The 27568-nt window shown below is 36.5% G+C and overlaps 1 protein-coding gene across 1 annotated transcript in view; it reads right to left on the bottom strand.

The window, feature by feature from the left end:
- The window catches only part of LOC112540329 (uncharacterized), a 63713-nt gene that overhangs the window by 23829 nt on the left and 12316 nt on the right, over positions 1 to 27568 (bottom strand). The window contains 4 exon segments of the mRNA XM_025164891.2: positions 1859 to 2013; positions 7675 to 7844; positions 21170 to 21320; positions 25143 to 25201. Of these exon segments, the coding sequence (XP_025020659.2) occupies positions 1859 to 2013; positions 7675 to 7844; positions 21170 to 21320; positions 25143 to 25201 (535 nt within the window).

The raw sequence follows: 27568 nt of genomic DNA, 5'->3' as shown, positions 1-27568 counted from the left end.
GGAACAGTAGCAATTACTTTAAATTTTTCATATAATTCATATGCAGTTTTAGTTGATTTGCGCCTGCTTCTTGTACTACAGATGTTGTCTTTCTGATGTGTAGGAAAGACTGAGGAGCAAATACACACATCTATCTATGCACAAAAATGCTTTTCCTGTCAATCCTCTTAACTCTCTTTAGTTACTTTTATATAAGTATTTTCTTGTATAAAATACCAGATTTTCTTACAATGAGAATGTTTTGATTAGGAAAATATAATATAAGATGTGGTCTTAAATATAGGCACCTGTACTGATTTCATTTATTTTTTAAAGTAAATGAAACAATATGAATACTGACTTAGGACATTGCAGCTACATTAAAAAATCATGCTAAATCATAATGTGGCTTGTTTTCACCTTAGCACATTTAGGGCACCCCTTCATTATTATTTCATATTATTTGTGAATCAAACCAACATAACTTTTTTCAAAATACATGAATTCAGCCAGCTTTAACTTTCTTTCTTTTATTTATTTATTTTTTAATTTCCTTTTCTCTTTAATTTTTTTTTTATTTCCTATAAAATTAACCAAGCAGGTATGTCTATTTAGAAGTCAGCCTCACGTTGTTCAACAGGCTTCCTCTGAAGTAAGTACCAAAAGGAGCACAGCTTAAATTCCATAATTTGATATTGAGCATTAATGAAATACAAGCAGATATCTTTTGCTGGATTAACTGTAATTTTTGCTGAACCTATTAACACTACAGACTAGACATCTTCCATTTTTTATCCTATTATTCCCTCATCTCAGATAATGAGTACCAATAGAGAGGTGTCCAAAATTGGACATTGAAGGGGAAAAAAGGAGGCTTGTATCAGCAGACATTATTATGTTTGTTTGTTTATTAAATTTATATGCCACCCAACTCCCAATGACTCTGACTGGTTACAAATAAATACATTACAAACAATTTTAAAATATGATAGACCAAACTGAAGAATAAAGATAGCAAGGATGACAAAAAAACTGACAGGAACAAAAAGAAGCAAACACACACAATCCAAAAGGGGCTTCACTCATCCTCGCAAAAGGCCTGGGAAAAGAGCCAGGTCTTCAAGGCCCTTCAAAACATCAGCTAGGTGGGAGCTGTCCAGAACTCAGGGGAACCTCATTCCAGAGGGCAGGCACTGCTACAGAGAAGGCACATTTGCAAGGTTCCAATAAATGGTATTGTTTAACTAGAGGAACCTGGAGCGTGCCAATCCTGCCAGACTGAATTGGCCAGGCAGATACTGTGGGAGACAAGCAGTCCCTCAAGTAACCGTGCCCTATGTCATGTAGGCTTTTATAGGTAATAACCTTCACCTTGAAGCAAACTGGCAGAGATGTTACATGGGCATATCAAGGTATGCCCATCAATGCCTGCACTACTGAATTCTGGACCAGCTGAAGCTTCCTGGTGGTCTTCAAAGGCAGCCTCATGCAGAGAACATTGCAGTAGTCAAGTCATGAGGTAACCAGGGCTTGAGTGAGTAGAATCATCAAAGAGAACCCCCAGATTAATAGAAATACAAGAGAGAGAGAGAGAGAGAAAGAGAGAGAGAGGGAGACATCAACAATGAATTGCTCATAAATTATTAAAGTCTTACGGAGAGGAGAACAGAACAATATAGTGAATGAAACTGAAGTATCTTGGCAGAAAGCAGGACAGGGCATTCCAAACTGCAACTTTTGTTGCAGGTGTCACACTCCTGTGTAATCTCTGATGTGATTAGTCTAACTGGCCTCTCCCATTGTTTTGCAAATGGATGTACAAAATGGTGATATAAGTATTTGTGGCATAGGGGTTTTCAGGGGTTTTTTTTTTTCATACCTTCTAGAAGCTTCTACTAGGGCAATGAGTCCTAAATCAGTAGCTCCTGTCCAACTTATATCTACAACTGCCAAGTTATGGCAAAAGGTGCTTGCATTAAGTAGAACTCTGTCCCCTTTAAATCCAGAACCACTGCAGTTTTTTATATTCAGTTCCTAAATACAAAACAGGAAAGAAAGGAAATTGCAATGAGTTGACTGAAACAATTACTTTTATTAACGTTTCTGATACATCAATCACCTGTTTTATTACAGCAATGCCTCGTTTCAGTTGTAAAGCAAAAAAGGTGCTTGGAAGTTGGGACCTGTCAGCAGTTCCTTAAAGCAGCTGCTCTTCTTTTCCTGGGATCTCACAACTACAATGTGATCCTGGGAAAAATGTGTTTTGTTTAAGAAATTCCTGATAGTTGCTTCGTGCAAACCCCTGTATTCTCCAAAGCATCCCTTGAATCTAAAACAATACCCAATCCTACTTTTTATGTTTACAACAGGATGGTTAGAAGAAAAAATAAAGTTTATTACAGTAAACTTCCCTTCAAATTAAATTCTAGACAAAGTTTTTGTAACAATCAAATCAAAGGATTGAAGGTTCATAAAGATTATCCAGATTCCATTACTATAGCTTAAACTTCACACTCAGGTCTGTGCCTCATGGCAACTATTTAATTCTACATGGTTTATGAGAGACAAAAGAAAGAAAAAGAAGGGGGAAAAAGTACAAGTAGTCCCCAGTTCAAGAACAAGTTCCATTCCCAAGATCTGTCCTTAAGTCAAATGTATATGTAAGCCGGAACAGTATTATTGTATAATACTGTATAAGTAGTATTGCGTAATGAATTTGAACTACTGTGTATTTAACTCAAATCTTTGTATATTTAACTCAAATTTTGCTACAATAGGCTCCATTCTTAACTATGGGTCATCTGTAACCCGAGCATTCTTAATCCAGGAACTACTTGTACTGTATCTGCAGTTCTCAATATGTTTTTGTTATCTCCAGTTCTTCTGTCAGCTTCCATCATCATTTCTCAAAATGATTATACTGCAGGGATAAACAAAAGCACCTCTTTATTTCAATTGCACTAACAATATATAATTTGTATAGAATGGCTCAGGACGATACTGCCTTGCAAAAGTTTAACAATAAATCAAACATCACTTTTCTTTTTAATTTGTATTTATTTTACTTATAATTTTACTAATTTCTAAGCTGTAATTTTGCAGTGTGATAAATGTACTGTCTGGTATGATCTATTAATAAAAAATAGTTTCTCCTTAGGCTTTTCATCTTAAAGTACCATTCGAACATTAATTAATCTTAGTGGAATACTGATACTAGAAGGGTGATTACAAATGGCTCACATAAGAAAATACTTCTTGAAATAGCAATAGGATTAATTAATTTAAATTGCATCCTTGGGGCTCCTAGCTTGGCATCTTGGATTGATTGGATCTCCTTTTCCAATCTCAAAAAAAAAAAAAAACTTCTGGGTCTTTCCAATTCTGGATCAAGCCATGGGGCAAGTTGGAAGAACTACATATCAACCACCATACTTCCAACCTGACAATAAAATAAGGGCATCCCTGGAGCTGGTTAAATTAACTTACTCCTTTTGCAAGAGAAAATTATGGAGGAAAAGCAAAGCATACTACCCCACCCCACATATCTGTCCTCTTGGGATGAACTCAACAAAAGACTAGGTCAACATCTAATTCTCATTTCTATCACCACACTCTAAAATTATATTGGTTGAAGCAAACTGCCAGTTTGTTATGGCAACATCCTGAATTACAATTTTTGATAACTCCCAAACTAAGAGCTATTTCCTTTTGATATCCTTACTACTTAATTGTTGAGCAGAAAAATAAATCCTATCTAAAGGATTGGCTAGTGGTTTTCTTGCTTAAGTTATTATGATCCAAAACTGAAAAAAAAAAATGAAGACAAATGTCTACCTCTCCCTCACTTGAAAGGAAAGCAGCTTCTTAAACTGGCAGCTGACAGCTTCGCCCGAATTTAGTTTCAATACAGAGAAAACCAAACCAAGCTTATCATCATTTTTAAAAAACTCAGAGCCACTTGCCTATCTCATTCTTTTGAATGCTGCATGTCCCTGAATTTAATTTTTGGCCTTTTATTCATTACTTGTATATGCCAATAATTCTTTGTTCACAATAAGACTGGAATCAGTTGAAACAGAAAATTTAGTCTTGGAAAATATTCAAGCTGAATGGATTAATAAATTTAATATATGTACTATTGCTATATCTGATCATGCCCCAATAACATTATCAGGTACTACAACAAAGAGTCGTCCTATTTTTCTATATGGTATTTATATCATTAATAAAGGATTCACTTTTTATAAAAAGATGCAACAAGCGGTTCAATAATTTATTTTCATAAATAGAGATTTTGTGAATTATTGACTATTTCGGGTCCTTTTACACTTATTAGATGGGGTCATATTATCGCTTAAGCTTCACTGAAAAATCAAAATTAAAAAGTTAAACTTGAAAATTTGGGAGTGGAAATAGATAAAGAACTTTTGAGCACCTATGTTAGACAACCCACATTAGAACTGTATAAAGCAAGGAAGATATTAATCATTTTTATATAACACTTCCTAAGATTATACACAATCAAGTTGCCTATTTAGCTGCATTCCTCTCTAATGGACACCAGGAAAAGAGGAGTTGGAATGATTATATATTATATAAACAGGTAGTCTTCAGCTTACAACAGCAATTGGGACCAGAATTGCCATCACTAAGTGATGTAGTCATAAAGTACAACTTCACATGACCACATCACTTAGCAACAGCAGTCCTGGTTGCTGTTGTTAAACAAGGTCTCACATGACCGCGACGTCCGACTACCTGCCGGCTTCCCCATTGACTTTGCTTGTGGGAAGCCAGTGGGGAACATTGGAAATCATGATCACATGACTGCAGGGATGCTGCAACAGTCAGAACTATGAGGACCCATTGTAAGTACCACTCATTCAGTACAGTTGTAATTCTGAACAGTTGCTGAACGAATGATCATAACCTGAGGACTACCTGTACTGCATTGGCTGAAGCTGTTGCTTATGTGCATTGTCTTGATCACAGTGGTTGATTAATTTAAAAATTCATAAATAAATACTGAGTGGTGTGAAACATAGATTGAATCCTTTGCCCTCATATTACTGGAGGTCTATAATAATACATTTTTAAAAAACAGCTTTTCCAACTTTTTTAGTTAGATTATAACTCTTGTTGTGCATACTACCATCCAATTTCCCTGTTAAATATTGATGCAAAATATTGATAGCAACCCTGGCACACACATTACAGATGATATTACGTCTAGTTATCCATTTTGCACTGCCTGGTTTTATGAAATATCAAGTATCTGATAATATTAGATAACTAATTGTTGTTCTGGATATACAGTCAGAAAAATTGAAATCAGAGTCGTGGTCTTATTGACTGCGAAAATGGCCTTTAATATGTAAGTGTTACTACAAATAGAATTACCTGTTTATCTATCAAAATGTCTTATGGAGATTGTCATAGATGCCCTTTTGTTTTTAATTTGATTTTGGAACCACTGGTCTGCCTTATTAGACAAAGGGAAGACGTGTTCAGAATAAGAACAAGTGGGTTGAATGCAAGCTGTTATTAATGTAGATGATATATCATGTCTTATTGATAATTATATTGTATATTGTACAACAATTATTTATATTGTACAACGTTGTTAATTTATCAGGTTATTCAATTCACTGGAATAAGTTTCTTATCTCCTACAGGCTCTAATGTTTCTATGAAAATTTGTAAAAAGTAGAGTTCCCCTTGTTGCTTGAAACATCTGGGAGTAATAATTCCAAGGAAACTTTAATCATGTATAGATAGAAATACATCAAATTTTTAATCTCAGATAAAAATTGCCAAAAGCAGATGGTTAAAAATTCTGTTGAATTTATAGAAAAGTTAAACATGATTAATAAAGCAAAAATATATTAAAATTGATATTACTTTAATGCTGATGTATTTACCTAGTGGTATGTCTCAGCTAATATATCTTAAGTTATTATAAGCAGAATAAAAAATATTAAGAGTTCTTCTATAGGAAAGAGAAGCTCCTAGATTTTCTTCATTTGTCTGTGTGTGCCTTCAACTCACTGTCGACTCCTGGCGATTGCTTGGATTAGTCCCTGCAGTTTCCTTGGCAAGGTTTTTCAAAAGTGGTTTGCAGTTGCCTTCTTCCTAGGACTGAGAGAGAGGAACTGGCCCAAGGTCACCCAGCTGGCTTTGTGCCCAAGGCAGGACTAGAGCTCACTGTCTCTCAATTTCTAGCCTGATGCCTTAACCACTACACCAAACTGGCTCTCTTTCTTTATTTACATTATGGCGATTCAAAATTTGGTCCATATGCATTAGTAGCATTTAAATATCCTGAATTATTGTTAGTATTGGAATATGTTTTGGATGATTCCAGGTCGATAGTATTTTTGGATGACCATCTGAGTATCACTTAGATGGATACTAATCCTTTGCAAGAACTCTGCAGTAAAGAATGTCCCATATTAAGCAGTCAATGGCTAACAGCTTTAAACAATGCTATGTATATTTCTTATGATCTTAAGATGAAACTAATTCAGTATAATATTTACTTTCATATCTATTGGGCACCCCATGGAATGTTTAAAAGGATTGGTTGTCAACCTCATCATGTTGGAAGAGTAAAAAAGGAGAAACTCTTCTATAGTGGGTTTGTTCCACTATAGCCCTGCTTTGGTTTAACAGCCATACATTTGGTAATATGAAGTTACAAAGATCAAAATGGGTTGAAAATGGGAATGTACTTTCAAATTATATACCAAACACTTGGAATATAGGAAGAATCATCATTTATGAAGCTTGGGGGATAGCAAAAAAGTTTTCACTTCACTTGAAAAGACAATGCAATTCTAAATATATATTTTTGGATCAATAATTGGTATTCACTTACTGTTTATGAACTGGCTCTCTATTAATGCAATAGTTAGAATGATCTGTATTATTTTGTCTGGTCAGATTTTAATCTAGTTATATTTAGGTCAAATTTAACATGTATGAGTGAACTTCTGTGTATATTACAGGACTTTTTGCTCTTCCCTACATTCCTTGGAACTTTAAAAATTTTACCTGAGGAGCCCTCCAGTACCTGTTCTAAGGACTTAGAAGAAAGAATTAAATAAGATCTCCTCCCCAGCTCTTGGATGGAAGAGATTCTATAAAGGGAGGAACTAACTGGATAAGAATATCTAATCTACTGTTACTCATAGTTCATTACAAATCAGAATTAATGTAAATATGGAAACCATACTGAAGTTAGTAGAGCTTGGTTTTAAATAGACTATATTTTTAAATTCTGGAAGTCAATATTATTGATATTGTATTAAAATGGGAAGAGTATGGCCCATTGTGAGCATCAGAACTCAGTAGTTTGTATGTATGTATGTATGTATAATTAGCTGTCTACCTCCTCAAAGTTAAAAAAAAACTTGAACATACTGATGATAAACTAGTGCTGAAAGAAGAAAGACTCAACCTCTATCTGATACTAAATATAGGATTCCATTTCCTATTGGTCAGGTGACTTCATTGGCTTTTCAGGAAGCAGGAAAGAAGAAACTTTATTTCTTATTTCACTGATATTATACTATGTTCACACAGAATAATATAATTCAAAGTCTTAATAAAATTCTAATTAAAAATCATGAATATTTCCCAACTTACTGTAATTACAAAGACAAAACCAAGCTGTATATCTAAAATGGACATTACCTTGAGAGATCCTTCACAGTACTGGAAGAATTGCTTTAGCCCAACCTCAGAAATTCTCTGTTCTTTATCATGGCAATGATCAAGAGTGAAACACTCAGGGTGGTGTTTCCCTAAACTAATCAACCAATCATCATTCAAGCAGTGGCAATTTTTAAGCTGAATCTTCTTCCCTAGAGAAAAATAACCCAATTTGTTTAGTGCAGGTTGATATTTATTCATCAACTAAAGACTCTTTACAAAATTTCATTTAAAAATGAAAATAAAACATTATTATTAATATGCATTTATCCCAGCAAAGTTTAGGGCAAAATGTGTGATTTCCTTTTCCTTGGAGATGGATTGTGGAGATTGCTCACCACAATCATCCACTGAATCTGACAGGTGGAGATTGGAAGTTAGATTTTCTCAAACCCCATTTTACATTCAACTGCTCTATCTGATATATCAACAGCATGTAAGAAGACTCTCAGGATACAGAGAAAGAAAGCTATAATGCTATTTGGGTGGCACAGGGAAATGTCAGTGTAACTGTAATCAAATTTATCATGCAAGTCAGGCCTGTACATCTCTTCTTAGTACATTATCCTGACCATTCCTATTGTATATCCATGTGGAGAAAGCAAATCCATCTTGGGTGTGGCAAACCACATAATATCAAGGAGTAGCATTTGAAGAACTGTCTGCTAAGGCAGTCTCTAATGATAATTATTAATTTACTGTGCTAAATAAATACTAAAAATCTAAGTGAGGCAGAATAAGCTTTTAGCCTCTTCTAAAGTAGTTCTTTGAATCACAGACTTTGTGTACCAAGTAAATACTAGGCACTATCCAAGCAAGCAAATTAATTGGTATGAACTAGATTTGAATGGTACCCCTCCTTTCATCCCAACTCAAGTAAACTCCTTGCTATAAAGTAATGAGAAAAAAATAAACTGCTTTTATTAAAACTAAGTGCAATTTCTCCCAGAAGCAATGACAACTGTTCAAGAATGTGCTGATTCTTAAAAAGTGTTTGCACAGCAGAGCTGGCTGGTTTTCTTCAGTTAATTATTCTTCATATCCAACCTTATACCTTCCAACATGCCACACAAATCTACAGTGCTGTCCCATGCATGTTTACACAGGTGCAAGCTCCATCAGAATGTGAAATTTATTCCACTCTTAGTATACAGTATGGACTACAGCTGTAAAATAACTGACATAGTATTTACCACATAAACTATTTTTTAAAAATATAGTAAATCTTGAAATATAGACTGCAGTAATAAAAGTGGCATGTGACCAAATTGAGAACTCAAGGTATTTGTAATTGCCAGCAGTTGCTATTTATAAATTGGCAACTATCTAAAGTGAGACAATAACCAAGAGGTTTAGGACAAGCAGTGGATAAGACTGAAGAACAAATCAGAACCTGAAGATAAGCTAGAAGACAAGAACAAGAAACATACCATAAGTCACAGCAATGGCCAAGATTAGAGGAAAACCATACAGCTCACAAGGGCCTTGTTATTCAAACAAATCTCAAATACAACAGGAAGTAGTCTAGCAATGTTATCCAGGAGTATCCAACAACCAGCCTAGCTAAGAGGAATATGTTTTGGATGATTCCAGGTCTACAGTATGTTTGGGTGACCATTTGAATATCACTAAGATGGATATAGAAGAAGAGAAGAGAAGAAGAGAAGAGAATATAGAAGAGAATAATAACTTTATTGTCATTTCACTATACACTATACATCAAGTGCATAATAAAATGAAATTCCGTTGCAATTGGCTTACAATCATACACTAAAATACAATTATAAAATATACATTCTATACATTTGATATTTAAACATTTAGACATCTAATAGCCTGGGGGATAAAGTTATTTCCCAATCTGGCTGTTCTACATCAGATACAGTGGAACCTCTTCCCAGAAGGTAACAAAGAAAACAGGCCATGATGAGGATGGGAGGCGTCATTGACGATCTTTCGAGCTCTAGACAAACAGTGCACGATCTTGGATGAGAGGCAGCGAGATCCCAATGATCTTCTCTGCTGCCCTTACTACCCTCTGCACAGACTTCTTGTCTGAGGTACTACAGCCTCCATTCCAGATGGGAATACAGTTAGTGAGTACACTTGCTATAGTACCTCTACAGAAAGTAAGGAGAATGGAGGATGAGAGATGTACTTTCCTCATCTGGCGCAAAAATGCAAATGTTGCTGCGCTCATTTCACCAAAAATGAGGTGTTAAGGGACCAGGTCAGACTATTCGTTAACTGCACCCCTAAGAATCTAATGCTACTGACTCCACAGCTATGTTATTAATAAAAAGTGGAGTGTGACTACACTGGTTCCCCCTGAAATCTATGATAATCTTAGTTTTTTCCACATTTAGCACCAAACTGTTTTTATTACACCACTCCACCAGACCCTTCACCTCTTCCCTATAAGCCCACTTATTGTCATCCCTGATAAGACCCACCACCGTTGTATCATCCGTATATTTCACAACGGAATTGATGGTAAACCTAGCACGACAGTCATGGGTCATCAGGGTGAACAACAAAAGACCATGCCGACTTACAATGGCAGTCCCAGTTGCCATTGTTAAGTAAATCCTGTACAATTACAGCATCCCACAGTCATGTGATTGCCATTTGCGACCTCCTGCTGGCTTCCCCTATGAGAATGAAGTCTTCCCCCTGCCATGCAGTCTTCCCCACCACAAAGCAAAAGGTGAGAAACTACAGTTAGAATAGGCCCAATAAATAGATTAAAACACAGGAAGAGATGCCAAGCTAATAACATTCCTTCCTGGCTGAGGTTTAACAGATCACTTTGATCAAATAAGGAGGGATCCTTTCCCTGAGGAGATTATCATTTCAATCAACAAATACTACACAAGCAGAAAACTGCAACTCAGCAGGGTGCCTAACTACAGAGGGCTCCTTCTTGGAATGCCAGCTAAGTGCATTTTCTTGGAATTCCTGAAGGGCATGCTTTTGAGGAACAATAGCAAGGTTTCTCTATATAAAGGGCTTAAAGAGGAGGGCTCACTGGGGCTGCCCCAACAGCTGATTCTATACATTTCACTTTCAGAAATAAATTTCACCTCTGATCCAAGCAACTGTCTAAGCATTTTATTCCTGGCTTGGAAATGAACCTGGTAAGATTTCTTTCTAACAATTCATTGACTTTACTTGTTGAAAGCCAGTAGTGAAGGTCGCAAATGGCAATCATGTGACCATGGGATACTGTGACTGTCATAATTGTGAGCCAGTTGCTAAGCACCCAAATTGTGATCACATGACCATGGGACGCTGTGTTAGCCGCAATTATGAGGAATGGTTGCAAGTCCCTCTTATTCAGCACCACTGTAACTTTGAACGGTCGCTGAACGAATGGTCATTCAACAAGGTCTACCTGTAATACATATCACATCTAAAACAAATTCCCCTTGAATCTAATAGGCTTAGAGCTTAAACTTACCTGACACTCTCCCTGTTCAAGAGCTGGGCAGAAATCATTTCTTCACTATAGACTCTCTCCAAGTCTAGAAAACTCAATAACTCTTTTCTTTCCATTCTTACACCAACCTACCTTCTATATATTCATATTCCTCTATCCGACTTAATTTAGATACAGAAGAGAGCAATGGGTCAACACAGAGATGCCTGCAAAAATGTATACTCCACTGAATTTTATTTATTACATATTTATACCAACCTTCCTTCAAGGAGCTTAGGCACTATATAAAGGCTACCCCAGCTTTTGCTTTTTCTTCACAACAGTCCTATGAAATCTAGTAAGCATTGTGACTGTGCAGGGCCTTGAAGCCAGCTCTCTTTGATTCTAATTAAACATTTCAATCCAATTTTTTGTCAATCTGGGAATAAATGCTGGCACGGAAATCTGGGACATACAGTCTTAGTGCATCTAGAGGGCATCAGGTTTAGAAAAAATATCCTAACCACTGCAGCATCCTAACTGGGTATGGCTTTCATGTATACCACAGAACTTGGCCCAAAGAGAATGAATTACAAAACAACAGAGCGCTAGCTAAATTTGTTTTCTACAGTGAGCAATAAATATACCCATTTAAATAAGGTAAAACACCATATGGCTAACAATTTTTACAAGAAAAAAAAACCCCTCAAATATATATAGTATTAAGATTACATTCATAAGAATCAGAACTATTTTTATGGCTAAAATTATAAGCTGATATTTCTTTGCATTTAAGATATTAGATTTGGTGATGGAGTTTTGCTTGATACAAAAGGCTCAAAGCTCAAACGTTCTTACAAAGCACAGTCACCTGCTAATGCTATGCAAACAAATTGTTACTGACTTAATCTTTAACTTTTTCCAAACAAACCTACTCCCCCATCCCCATACACATGCACACACATTTAAAAAAAAAAAGATGTTTGGAGGGAGATGTTATTATCTGCGGACAGCTTTGGAGGTTCTTAGACTTTATTTATTATTGCATTTCTGGGAAGGAAAGTATGTTTACCTATGTCAAATATCAGAGTTTTTTACTTCTGCCAATTATATTATTGATCAGTGCTTTCCTTCTCTTTTCTTGTGAGGTTTTAGAACATTAAAGTTTATATCATATGTGAAGAAAGCATTCACTTTTTAGAAAGTCAAAACTACTATAACAGAATGACAGAACAGAAAATATGTCTACTAACCTAAATGAAATCTGAATACTAACCAAATCAATGGAATGTCAGCAAAGGTCCAGTAAACCAAATTCATTCAGAATTGTTTAATTACTAGACTTCTTATGTCTTTGATTCCACATGTACCACTTATACTGAAACTTTTGTTAAAACTTATTTCTCCTTCTCTTTCAGCAAACTACTTCAACCACTTTTTTGTGGTTTTTGCGGGTGAGGGAGGGAGGGTGTTATGATGCAGAGATCACGCACCTTACAAAAACAAACCTAAAACATAGACACACCTTATACAACATTTACGCATTACTGAAAGACAGAACTTGGCTGTATCTAATTGCCCGCCTTTGTTTATTCAAGGTGTCAAGTGTTTGCTTTGGAATTCACTGTGGGAACTAACACAAGCCTAGAGCTACTCGCCTAGAGAAATGACCTTCAGTTTGTTTTCCTTTATAGCAACTATCCAAAGCATTTCCCATTTCTTAGAAGTTCATCTGCAATACCAAATCCTGTGTTGCACACCTCTATTTTCTCTAGCTAGTTATAAGGGGGAACACCTTACAGCAATATCTCATGCATTTTTTCCCTTTGAGTAATTATACAAACAGGCACCTTAACCAGTGTTTGGGACAGGTGAGGATACATTTGCCTGTACAAAATGAGTGGGAGAAGAAGCCATACTTTATGTTAATTATCTTTTAAACTTCAGCAATCTAGCTTTCTTTGACACTTGCACAGTCCTAACAGTTAATGTTAGTGTTTCCTCGACCTTTCTACAATAATGGACCAGTTCATAAATGTTTGGAACATGTAAGGACCACTCAATTACTCTCTCCCTGTATTTTTATCTTTGAGCATGGAAGTTCACCTAGCAAATACAGTGACAATTATAGCTGTATTTGTGTATACCTTCCCATCCTCCCCATTTTTAAAGGCATTTTTAAACCAAATTTTGCACCAAGCATTATAACCCAAAATTAAGAATTTATTTACAACTTCAATTATTTTATGTGCCCCATTCCATAATAATAACTTAAAGCACAAACTTGCTGGGCAAGAATGTATTTCAACACAAATTTCTGATTACTAAGAAGCTGAGGAAGAGCATCCAGCCCAATAAAATCCCATATTCAGGTATTCTTTGTCATATTTCCTATTTGCACTTTTCTTTTTGGATTGCTTGTGCAAGACTAGAGTTTCACTTAGCATACCACATATGGACTCACAGTTGTTAAATACACTATTGTCAGTTTTAATTTAATTTTAATACATTGCTTCTTGTACCATCATTGGAACGTTTCAACAAACTAGTTTTCAGCCACTGATCTGTTTCGCTGAACCAGCAGAATGGAGGTAAGTAAAGAGAGTGAGGCAGTGAGCTGGAACTGGCCTGGCTAACAGTTGGTGGTAAACATGACAGGCTGAGGTAAATGATCTGTTGAATTCAGACCACAAGTGGTTCATGTATCACATTTTGAGAATTTATGAGTTACCCAGTGGCATTTAGGTATAGCATTTATGTTCGTATTTGTTGATATTATATATTTAATATATAAATCTAATCAATGACAGATTGGAGAGAAAATTGTAACCTTTTTTTCACCCCAACCCATGGAAGTAATATCAGATTCAGCATTTTTATGACATATTTCATCTGCTTTCTGTGGGGAGGTAATAATTTAGTACATTAACCTTCATCTCAGGGCTAGGCTTGCCATGAAGTAGGGTAAACCATCTTGCAGAGTAGTCCTCTTTCTGAAGATGATATGTTTATGTTAAAAAAAAAAAAAGGAATTATTTTGAGGCCTGGATTTTTAAGTTACTTTCCTCATCCTAATTCTAAAAAAAAGACGGTCAGAAGATAAAAAGTTTGCTTTCACTCACTGAGTTCTAGGAGTCAAGAGATGGATTCTTTTGTCAAAAGAATGTCTTGCTATTAATTTTAGTTCTAAAGAAATGTTAAAACATTTCTGAAAATAAAATAATTAATCTTAATTAAATATCTGTGGATTGCTGAATACTTGTGATAGTTAATCCTTACCCACTCACTGAAAAACAAGATGATAGTAAAACTGACTATTACAAAACCAAAGATTGATGGGAAACAGACCAGTCCACTCAAAAGCAAGAACCAAGTAAGGAGAACAGGAAGAAGAATAAAATGCAGAAGGTTTGAACACATACATATAGAGCATATCCTTAAATTACAGCAGTTGCCAAAATTCTTTGGTATGGCCTCTACTTTTCTTCAACAAATATTACTTAAATTGTCATCCCAGTTCACTCACTGCCACCATTCCACACTGGCTCCCATAAGTCACCTATCCACTCAAATGAGGACAGGTCCTTGTGGTAGGATGAGCCTATTTCTAAGTCATGCTAGTTGCCGCAGTCATCCATTTGCTTTCAACTTATCTCAAAAGTAGATGGGAGGTAGAGGAGGAGCCCAGTGGGGCTCAGATTTGGCCTTTTTCAGCCAGTGTCCATTTTTATGTTGTATTTACCATGATTTCAATGCAGCACAGCACACATTGCATAGAAGGTCAGAGGAGTCAGGAGACGAAAGCACAACAGAAACAGTGGCAACATTTAGCCAGCAGGACATCTGGTATTTCAGGAGGAAGAGAAGAATGTGAATGGAGATAGCAAGAGAACAGTCAGGGTCTAAAAGCAGCCTTGAGTGAGCAAATGCACAGAGGAGGCTTGTGTGTGGCTAGGAAAGACAGCAGCAATACAAGAGGTACAATTATGAAGGCTAGCAAAGGATTTTATAAGAGAGGTAGTTGCGGCAGTTTCAAGCAAGTGGACAAAGGCATTCCAAAATAGAAAGGATAGCACAGGAGAATTGGTGGCAAGTAGGCAGGCACAGGGGAAACATTCCCTACCAGCTCCCAACAAGATGAGTAAAAAAGAACAGCCCCTGATCAAGAGCCAGTGGGAGATAGAGGGGGAAAAAGCAAGCAAAGGAGCAGGTGAAAGAACTTCATTAACTCCTGTAATAGGGAACAATGCCCAGCTATGAATTACGGTGGAGGAAACACTCCTGTTCATTCCTTTCCCCTGTCTCAGAAGCCTTTTGGATCTTTCCCTCTTCTATACAGTTTCTAAAGATAGAGCAAACTTTATCAGGATACACTATGATAACCTTGTGATGGCTGATTGGGCCTTTAAAACCTAGTGGGAAGAAGCATATATAACTTTGATTCATAAAGAAGGGAGCAACCCAGAGAAACCACAATCATACAGACCAATTTCCCTGCTAAATGTAGATTATAAGATGTTTACGACAATATTAGCCGGCAGATTGAAGAAATGTGTTTCAGACATTATACATATCGACAAAACTAGTTTTATTCCAAGGAGAAATATAAAGGATTTATATTAAATTCAATAGAACACATAAATAAAAAGAAGAAGAAAGCTGCACTAATTTTCTTGGATGTGGGAAAAGCCTTTGACATTTTGCAGTGGCAATTCATGCTGGCAGTACTGAATAAAATGAACCCCGGAGAAGAATTTCAAGTTTGGGTTAAAAGCATATATCAACAGCAAAAAGCAAAGATTATGGCTAATGGAGCATTCTCTGCAGATTTTCAAATCAGTGAAGGCAAGGATGTCTACTCTCTCCTTTACTATTTATCATTGCATTAGAAATACTGGAAGAAAAAATCTGAGATGATAAATAACAGGTCTCAAAATTCATGGAAAGGAATATAAGCTTAAATGCTATGCAGACGATAGATTAACTATCACAGAACCACAAAAGGCAATAAAATGGTTAATGAGAACAATTTGTAATTATGGAGAATATTCTGGATATAAAATCAATGTTCAGAAAACAAAAATAATTACAAGATTTTTAACACAAGAAGAAATCAATTTTTTGCAAGAAGAATCTGGCTGTCAGGTCAGAGAAATATCTAGGCTTGCACTTGACAGGAAACGAACAAGAGTTAGAAGGGCAGGACCTGTGGTTCGGATGGCATGGATATATATGGTACGATAAAGTTAAAGTTAATGTAGATTTTAAAAATCATTTTGTTGGACATGCCATATTAACAGTATGGAATAGATATAAATCCAGGCTGTGCCCAAAAGCACCTTTATGGCTCTCAGCACAAGAAGCATTTTATAGGAGAGAAACAACAGGCAAAGATAAATGGTTAATATATCAAGAGATATTAGAATACCATCAAGGGGAATATAAAATGAAATCAAGAGAACAACTGATGGCAGTATGACATAGCTGGTTGGTTTTCTTATTTACAACTATCAGAAAAATTTGAAGTAGACAAACTCATGGTATTGAACAATGTAAGACAGAATTGTAATTGGAATTATGTATAAATGATGAACATGTAATTGTGAAAACGTGTAAACTCTTACTGAAATTCGAAACAGAAGAATAGATTAAGAAAGAATGTATGATAAAGTGGGCCAAAAATTTTGGTTATAATATACAGATGGAACAATGGGAAAATATGTGGTTAAAAGGGCTGAAATGTACATTATATTATAAACTTAAAGAGAATTTTTACAAAATGATGTATCACTGGTACATGACACCAGAAAAATTATCTAGGATGTATAAATGTATAGAATCTATACATCTACCATGCTTGGTGGACATGCAAAAAAGCTAAAAAAAATTGGATTCAAATACATAGAGTGATACAGAGGATGTTGAAGGTTAACATCCAATTGAAGCCAGAACTCTTTCTCCAAGGACTAATGGATACACAGTTAGAAAAGAGTTATGGAAAATTGTTTATATATATGATAAATGCAGCAAGATTATTTTATGCACAAAGATGTAAAGACTTGACAATACCCACAATGGAGGAATGGTTGATGAAGATGACAGAACTTGCTGAGATGGCTAAATTGATTTGAGAAAAGACAATATCTACATTTCTTATGGACTTTTTGCGTAAAAAAGAAAATCAATTTGTGATTTATGGTTTTGATTATTAGGAAGGATTGACTATAGAAAGAAGAGAGCTATGGTGCAACTCTAGAGAGAGAGGTTAATATATAATTGTACTTATACTGCTGAGAAAAAGATCAGAAGCCACTTCTTTATTCTTATTTTTTTCCTTTTTTTCTTTTGTTTTCCTCCTGCTTTGCCTTTTTCTTTTTTTCTTTTTCTGCACTTTTTAATCCTTATTTCTATCTTTCGCTTCTTTATTTCTCTTTCTTACTTTTAAATTTTTGTATTAGTTCTTATTGCACTAGTTAAATTTTTAATAAAATTACTATTAAAAAAAAAGAAACAAACAAGAAATATATCAAAATATAGGCAAGAGATTAAAAGAGACCTTGAAAGACCTAAAGCTATCTTGGTTAGGATCCATTGCAATTATCAAAATGAATGTATTAGCTAAGATAAACTTTTTATTTCAAATGGTACCAATTTGAATCTCAGAGATAATCTTGGAAGAATGGCAAGAAACTGTCAATAAATTCCTACGGAATGAGAAAAGATCCAGAGTCAAACAAAAAATCCTACAAGATTCCAAAGAGAGAGGTAGCCTCTCCCTTCCAAACTTTAAACTGTACCACAAAGCAAGCTTCCTGTTATAGATAACAGAGTGCATATAATCTCTAAATAGCAGAATGGCAATTTTGGAAGGAGCCAATTTAGCCAAAGGACTTTATAGATATTTATGGTACAGATACAAAGGAGGATAAAAACTGAAAAGGACATATTATTAGACAAAGTATGATAAAAGTATGGAATTCCACAAAGGGAATAATAAGCCCAACAATTTCACCTCTAACTTCTCCTTCAAACGCTTTTCATGTCAGTGATAATTATAGTAATAAAAAAAAATGTAATTACATATGCAGATATGGTTCACTCAGATATTTGTTCACTAAATAGACTAAAAGCACAGCAAAAACTACTTAATGAAGGCTGGAATATACCATGGCTGATGTATTTACAAATTATCAGAAAGATAAAATCAGATCTCAAGAAGAAAGGAGGCATACTAAGAAAAAAAAAACAGAATTTGAAACACAAATACAAAACCAACACCACCTATTAGGGTGTATATATAAACTTATATTTGGTATGACTTAAAGAAAGAACAAACAAAAGCTGTATGATAAAATGGATGCAAAATTTCAAAGAAACAGTTACAACACAACAAAGGGAAGAATTATGGACTAAATCTATAAAATTTATACCAAGTTATAACTTAAAGGAAAAGTGGTACAAAACATTTTACAGATGGTACACAACTCCATCAATAATATCTAAGATAGACAAATCATACAGCAACAAATGTTGGAAATGTCATGAAACAGAAGGAACATTTTTATCACATGTGGTAGACAAGTAAAAAAACTCAAAAATACTGAAAAGACACATAGCCCAATGCAGAAAATCTTGCAATTTAAATTTGAAATGAAGCCACAACCTTTCCTACTAGGTATAATTTCAGAAAAAAATAGTAAAAAGCATTGTAATTTAATGAGATATATGCTTACAGCAACAAGAACAAATTTTGCTCAACACTGGAAGAAAGACACAACTTCGACTATATCTGACTGGCAACTTAAACTTGGAGCATACACAGTGATGGCAAAACTAACAGTATATATACACTACAGAATTTTAACTAAATATAAGCAAGAATGGTTCCCATACATACAACATGTCATGCAACATGACAAATATAATCACTTACAGTCTGGCTCCCAAGTGGGCCTAAAGGTCTACAAATACTGCAAATCTGCAGATGTCCAAAAAGGGGAGGAACCCAAGAGTTCTTTGTTTTATGTTCTTTTTTCTTCTTCTCTTTTTTCTTTTTCTTTTTTAGTAATTAATTCTTGTTAAATTTGCTCTGTTTATCTATATTTTCCTTTTATTAATAGGTATTACACACACACACACACACACACACACAATAGGCAACAATACAAGGGAGACTTTAATAAGTAATCAGTTTAAGATCGAAACCTCTAGTATATAACATTATTTTGATAAGAGTTGTAGTGGTTCTTTTTCAATGTTATACACAACTTTGGATGAAAAAGTTAAACAATTTTATGCTTGTAACGGTGCCACTAAATAAACTGTAATTTAGATTGGTGGAATAGTTTCTTCTTTCTCTTTTCTATTCTCAGCTATTTAAATAATAGAATATTAATATTTTAAACATATTATACAAATATCAATGTATGGAAACAACACAATATACTAAGATTTATAACAACATAATAAAAAGGGGGAAGAAACTTAGTTTGTGGGGTCCTACAGTACATTCCTAACCATATTTTTAACTGGACGGAAATTGTTAAAAAGTAAAATGGCCACCTCAGGCAGTAAATACGGGGGGAAAGATGCCATCAGCTCGTTCTCTCTGTCTCTCTCAGCCATAGTCATGCTCTGAATCAGCACAATGATATTTACTTTTTGCAGGGCTGGGCTGGCTGTATTATATACTTATCTGTGGGTGATATCACAAGCAGGTCCATTGATAACATCCTAATTTAACAAACAGATAAAGAGGAGCCAGCTCGCTCCAGGCTTGGCAGATGCTATGTTGATATGATTAAGGCTGCCATATCTGAATTGCTAAATTCAGATATCCACTAAATGGCAGCAAAGAGAGGCAGAAATCCATGACTATTTGCTGCCACCTGATATGCAGGCCTAATTTGGTAGTCGCAGTGATACTTCCTGTCACTATGGCTACTACATTGCTCCCCACATAAATGCTGCTAACATCTACCAAATCTAATAGTGAAGAAACATTGGTAATGCACAGGTAATCAAAAATCTCTGTTATGCTTGCCTGTAAATAGCCTGCTATCCCTTCAAAATGACTATCTGTGTAAGATTCATCTGCCAAAATTTAAGGAAAAAAAGCATTTCATCCTTTACCTCAGGCAGCAAAATGTCACGAACCTGCCCTAAAGGGAAGAGTTAAGTCCTTGCTTCTACTTGCTAATTTTATCAAATGTTTACTATTTCCTGAACATGTTTTCCTCATACATGCAGTTCTGCCATTACAATTAACACTTAAAATCACTTACCATAGAGGAGTAGCTGTATAAGTTAGTGTGAATCTCCCAACTCCTAAGAGTACTGCAGGACAATTAAAAGGCCACTACCAGTCTCATCAAGTTTCAAAACGACTGTTTTGCAGCAGAGGTGTGCAACACAGGAAAAGTGAAATTATACAGTATTCTCTTGGTGCATTCTGAAGATAAAGTTCAAGTCAAGTTCAAACTGATGATTACATCTGTGATATTAAGTCTCCATGGCTCATCCTACTCACTCATCTGTACAAGCAGTAGCTCAGAGGAGTGAACCACTGCAACTTTATATGAAAGCTCAGAACTAGGTGTCCTCCTGTTAATCATGACAGAGCATTTCCTTGAAATTCACTATTCTCCACTTAAGAAAAACATTCTGCCATTTAAAATATGCAAAAACATGTTGGTGTAATTCAGTACTACATTCTTTAAAAATTACAAACATGCTTCTAGTAGAAGATAATAGATAATGACCAGATAAATGTGAAGCATTTTATTAGAAAGATTACAGCATGCACAAGTACTGTAAGCAACAAATACAAGAATAGAGCAAAAATGCAAAAGATTTCCAATGACAGTGCATAAATGTGCAAACAAACATGTATGTAAGTTATTTTTAATTTGATGTCGGGGCATGGAAACTTTGTTCCAATTGTCTCAGCTGAATATGAATTTGCATACTAATATGGGTTTGGACTTAATGTAACTTTAAAATGGCCATACTCTTATATTACTGCAACCACTTAATATTTATTCACTTTAATGTACTTACAGAAGGACTTATCTCCTGCTAGTTGATAAAAGTGACAACAGACCTGGGAAATCCGAGAAATATCTTTATGAGTCAACAGGGAAAAGATACAAAGCCACAATTCATCAGGAAGCAGCAGCCATGGTACAAGGTTGCAGTCCCTGTACCTTTTCTAAAGTTAAAAACAAAAGAAAACAAGAAAGCAACTGAATCCCAAAACAATAACAAATATGCAAGTCAATCCAGTAAACACCTGAGCAAGGCAGCTAGCAGATCAAGCTCATGATCCAATTCAGAAACTATATTTTTATGCCGTGCTCTCAACTGGAAGATACCTATCACTATTTTTTCCCTTCAACAGGCTCAGTTTTTGAATGCTTGAACTAAATTATCATTGTATTTTTACAGAATTAACAACTTCAAGCAAAAGCTATAGAGTGGAACATATTCTATCACGTTACATATGTAATAATTCCTATATACACACATACAGTGTACTGTACATGTTCACGAGACTGAAATATAAAGGTCTATTACACATGATTCATTTGACACAAAAAGTTTTTTGTTTGCAGTCTTAATGAGTAAAACCAAACACAATATATCACGATGTGTACAACCAGTCAAAGGCAATATAATCATTGCTTGTACATACTAGACCAAACTGTGACTGAGTAATCTGTGATTTATTTTGTTGTGCAACTGCCAGTAATCAAGTAAATTCAGTAAGCCAAGATTCAATTAACCATAGGTTAGCATGTTGTAGAAACAGTCAGAGACCTCCACTTTTGCTTACATATTGTACAATACAGTTATAGAACAGAGAGCTGTCATCATCAGGATGAGTACTTTTAAAAGATTATTTTAATTAAAAGATTGAAAGGGAAGATAACATGCTGCAAAGCAGATCTGGCATTCTTAGAAAATGAAATTATGGTAGCTCCAACCCATGACCATTAGTTGAAGTGCACTCTATTCCCTTGGCCACTGTGGCCCCAACTATGTGTGGCTATTTAAATCAGGTGCTATCTTTGATGCAGGCAGATTAGCATACCAGCTGGATGTAGATTCTCGGTGTACCAATATTGATGACATAAGCCTAAGCTTACAAAAACTCAAAGAAGCAATTACTGACCAACAATCTGGGCAAATTGTAGTCTGCTGGATAATGAAGAGTTGGAAATGACTGAACAACAAGGAGGCCAATATTGTAAGGACTGTTACAATTAAATGAGATACCTACAATATAGAAGCTGGTTGTTTTGGACAGGTGCATTTCTTTTGGATATCCATCATGCAACAAATTAGACTTGAATACTCAACAAGAAGAATGTTGCTTACATAATGATTACTGCAAGAAGCAGAGAAGGGCTACACAACTTATACCATACTGTGGTATTTCTATGCAGTAATCCTTAAGAACTGTGCAAACTGATGACATAACTGTCATCAATTCTATCCCATGGACCCAGAAAACTATTTAAAATCAGCCAATTTCAAAAGTCCTTGTGGTGGTCACCAGCCTCCTTGTAAGTAAGGCACAGCTCCTGAGTGTAAGTGCCTGCAAGTTCAGGGACTAGCTAAGTTTACTCTACCAAAAGTGCAGGTGGAGGGGTTGCAGAAGGTGGTGGAGGAAGATAACAGATACCAGAGGATGACAACAAAGAGAAGCCTGTAGAGGAACTGCTAGAAATTTAAAGATGCTTCCTGTGAGCACCATGGTGAGATGATGTCCTGCTGGCAGTGGGACCATGTTTATGAGAATTGTGGCTGGATGCTGGATCCAGACTGGCAAAATCTCTCTGGAGGAAGGAGAGATTGTTGAGATTATCCATGTGACTCCAGACAGCTGCTCCTGATGAGTAGATCACAGGAACTTCTGTTTTGTGGTTGGCTTATGAGTTGAGTGGCTGAGAGTCAGGATTCCATCAAGCTCACACTTGTAATGCAGCCTTTTAAGGACATAAAGCTTGACCAAACCTCATTTCTTAATCACTTTTTGGATCATTTTTTAATTTACTGTACTTGAATAATTAAGACCCTTTGGATCGGCAAGGTTTTACTGTATTCATTGGGTGAGTTTTCTTCTTCTTGGAGAAAGATGGTGTAAATTTGATTTTACAAGTTTGGGAAATACAGTATATGATTTTCTGGATTATACAGCAAAAGGGTGCTTAGAATATGGATTTTAAAAGTTTACACCAGGTTAAAGGTCCAGATGGATTTATTTAGTAATTAGGTAACATTTACATGATACACTCAGTGGGAGGAGGTCCAAACTGTCTCTCTGCAACTCTATTTCCATGCTCTTGTGCATAACTGATTACGTTCAGTTTGAATTTTGCAGAGTAAGACATTCGCTTATTTATTTATTTTTTTTCCGACATCTTTATGGGCTCAGAATGCTCTGACATTACCGGTCCCTGTTTTATCTGCGCACTGCCTACACGCTCTCCACCTCCAATGGGATGTGTTCCAATTGGTTTGTTCGGCATCAGCTGATGTCAGTTACATAAGGCTCGTGATTGGAGGAAGCCTGTTTGCAGAGACAAAGTATGGGAAGTTTCGCAACCGTGCGGTTCTCTCCTCGGCTTACTTCCTTGCATAAGACGCCCTTCAATTTTTAGTGTAATGATTTTAGAAAAAAGTATCGTCTTATAGACGGACAAATACGGTAGCTCTGGGACTCTTTGTGAAGGGATTAAAAATAAGATTCTTAAAAATTCAGGGAAGAAATACAAAGTTGGTTTATTTGTTCAGGATTAAATGAGAAAAGTATACCTGGTTTCCTTTACTGGACTTTTGCTGATAAGGAACGATTGACAAAACTTTTGGATTTTGTTTTTTTACTTAAGAGATGAGTTGTGGGGTGAAGAGAGATTATATTATATCTAGAGATGGTGATAAACTGTTAAAATTGTCTTTATTTGGCTGAGATGAAGGAGGAAGTTACTTCTCTTTTTTTCTTCTCTTTTTTCTCTTTTTCTCTTTTTTTTTTGTATTTTTCTGTTTGCATTTTTTGTAGTTTATACAGGCTTTTATTCTTTTAGTATGTAATTCTTAATAAAATTATTTGGAAAAAAAAAAGGAAGCATTGGAAATTCCCTTATCACTGCCTGTATAAACAGACTCCCCCACCGGTCTATGCTGTCTGGTTGGGACCCAGCTCATTTGGCAGGCACTAAATAGAGCTGGTTCCTCTATTGGAATTCCTTATGTGAGGAAAGGAAGGGGCCAGATCTATCTATCTATCTATCTATCTATCTATCTATCTATCTATCTATCTATCTATCTTTCAAATTTGTCACCGCCCATCTTGTTAAATGACTCTGGGTGGTTTACAAAACATTAAAATCAATTAAAATTATGAAATTACAATAATAAATAAAAAATAAAAAGATCCAAAACAATTGGCAATCACTCAGGGAACATCATCGAGGCACTAGCCACCCCCGGGAGTGGTTAGAGTTGTTATCCCCCCACTCAAGCTGGCAGAGCCAGGTCTTCAATTTTTTCTGGAAGGCCGGTAGTGTAGGAGCCTGCTGCACCTCTGGGGGGAGAATGTTCCGAAGGGCGGGAGTGTGATGGAATGGAATCATGAAGGCCAGACTCAGGGAGAAAAACATTTTCTTTCATCTCCTGAGGCGCGAGGGAGAGATAAGAGGATGAGACTGGCACCTCCCTGAGGAATTCACAATGTTGTGGCTGGCATTACTTGGGAGCTGGGGTTTCAGTCTGGGAAGATTGATGTCAGGCCTAGCCCAAGGAACTCCAAGAGACAATGTAAATTCAGTCCAGCAATGTTTATATTAGCTACAACCTCTAGCAAGAAACTTCCCATTTAGCTCATGCAGAAGACTGGAAATGATTTGATTTATAACATTATCAAAGTTCTACTTCTAAACCTTAACTACATAAACAGCACACATACACTCTCCAAATGCTTTTGATGCTACTGTTGTAATATATAGCTTAGAAGACAAAATATGCTTACCATGTTTAATTTGTTATAACTTTGAGGAGCATTTTCATACTGCTGCCTAGATTCTGTCCCTAGGAAAAAAAACCATGAAGTTTATTTGGGATTCCTAAATATTCAGATATTTGGGATAAAACAGCATGTCTTTCAAAATCTTTACTAAATATTTTAAAAATTGGTAATATTCATTGAAATTCCACTGTGACTCAAGATACATTCATCTTTAACATTTTAACTGCTGGTTCATATCAGTGAAATCAGTTCTGTTATGAATCTCACTATACAGTAATACCTCGGTTCACGAACGCTTCTGTTCACGAACAATTCGGTTCACAAACAGCAGCGTTCGCAAAATTTTGCTTCCATTCGCGAACTCCACATCGGGTGACGAACATGACCCGCAGCCATCTTCCCTGCTGTGACACGTGGTTGTGGCTTCCTGTAGGCGAGATTGCGGTCGCAGACAGACACTGGGTGTGAAGCTTTTTGGTGTGCTTTTTAGCATGGCTCCAAAGAAAGTGCAGAGCAAGCATGGTGGTAAAAAGAAAGTGCAGAGCAAGCTTGGTAAGAATAAGGTTTTGAAGAAAATAAACATTGAATTGAAGAAGGAAATTGTAGAAAAGCATGAGTGTGGTATTCATGTGACTGATCTGGCCTTGGAGTACAAGATGGCAAAGTCGACAATCTCCACTATTTTGAAGAATAAAGATGCCATCAGAGGAACTGATGTGGCAAAAGGAGTAACAATGTTAACCAAGCAGAGGACACAAGTGCTGGAAGAGGTGGAAAAACTTTTGTTAGTGTGGTTGAATGAGAAACAGCTGGCAGGTGATAGCATTAGTGAAGCTATGATCTGTGAAAAAGCCAGGAAATTGCACAGTGATTTACTGCAAAAAAAACCCTCTACAAGCGCAACAAGTGAAGAATTTAAAGCCAGTAGAGGCTGGTTTGAGAAATTCCGCAAGAGAAGTGGCATCCACAGTGTGACAAGACATGGTGAGGCTTCCAGTTCTGACAAGGCCTCTGCAGAAGCCTACAAGAAAGAATTCGCAGAATTCATGAAGGTGGAAGGATACATCGCTCAACAACTGTTCAACTGCGATGAAACAGGGCTCTTCTGGAAGAAGATGCCGAACAGAACCCATATCACGCAGGAGGAAAAGGCACTGCCAGGGCACAAGCCCATGAAGGACAGATTGACCCTTTTGCTGTGTGCGAACGCAAGCGGCGAGCTGAAGATTAAGCCACTACTGATGTACCATTCCCAGACCCCTCGTGCATTCAAGGAACACAATGTGAACAAGGCCATACTGCCTGTCATGTGGAGGGCCAGTGCAAGAGCTTGGGTCACAAGGCAATTGTTCATGGAATGGCTGCACGAAGTGTTTGCACCCACCATTAAAAAATATATTTCTGACAACCAACTGCCTGAAAGGTGCCTTCTTCTGATGGACAATGCCCCGGCACACCCTCCAGCCTTGGTGGATGATATGGACGCTGAGTATGACTTCATAAAGGTCAAGTTCCTCCCCCCTCAACATGACACCTCTTCTGCAGCCCATGGACCACCAAGAGATCTGCAATTTCAAGAAGCTGTACACAAAGGCGCTCTTCACCAGGTGTTTTAATGTCACTGAAGAGACGTCCTTGACTCTGAAAGAATTCTGGAAGAACCATTTCAATGTCCTCCACTGCATCAACCTCATTGACAAAGCCTGGGAAGATGTCACGTACCGGACCTTAAACTCAGCCTGGAGGAAACTGTGGCCAGAATGTGTCACTTAATGTGACTTTGAAGGGTCTGATGCAGAGGTAGTGGAGGAGATTGTGTCCATGTGCAAGAGTATGGGTCTGGATGTTGATGGTGCAGACATAGAGGAGCTTGTTGAGGACCATAAGGAGGAGCTGACCACGAAAGGACTTGCTGAGCTCCAGAATGAGCAGCAGAAAGCACTTGTTGAGGAGCATTCCACTGAGGAAGAGGAAAACAGGGAGAAGGTTAGCAGTGATGTGATAAAATCCATTATGGAAAAATGGAATGAGTGCCAGGATTTCTTTGAGAAGCACCACCCCAACGTAACTGTAACGAACAGAGTGTTGAATCTGATGAACGATAATGTGGTCTCTCATTTCCAGAGGGTTATGCAGCACAGGAAAAAACAAGTGACATTAGACAGATTTTTCGCCAAAACTGAGCCTGCAGCTAAGAGACAAAGAAGAGAGGACACCCCTGAAGGAGATCTCCCCGATGTCCTTTTGGAGCGGGACTCTCGCTCCAAACAATAACCACCTCCCCACCTGCCTTCCTGTCCTCCACGCCAGAAGTCGCCTCAAGCAAGGTTAGTGTTCTCTCTCTTCATACTGTACTGTACTGTACTTTGTTTCATATTTTTGTGGTTTAAAAAAAAAATACATATGGTTCAGAACGGATTAACCTTATT

Source organism: Python bivittatus, unplaced genomic scaffold (genome assembly GCF_059951505.1).
Source record: "Python bivittatus isolate LINGU-HERP-01145 unplaced genomic scaffold, Pbiv_v1 ctg000850_np1212, whole genome shotgun sequence".
NCBI lineage: Eukaryota > Metazoa > Chordata > Lepidosauria > Squamata > Pythonidae > Python > Python bivittatus.
Note: the sequence above shows the minus strand (reverse complement) of the source record. Positions and strands in the feature narration are given on the sequence as shown.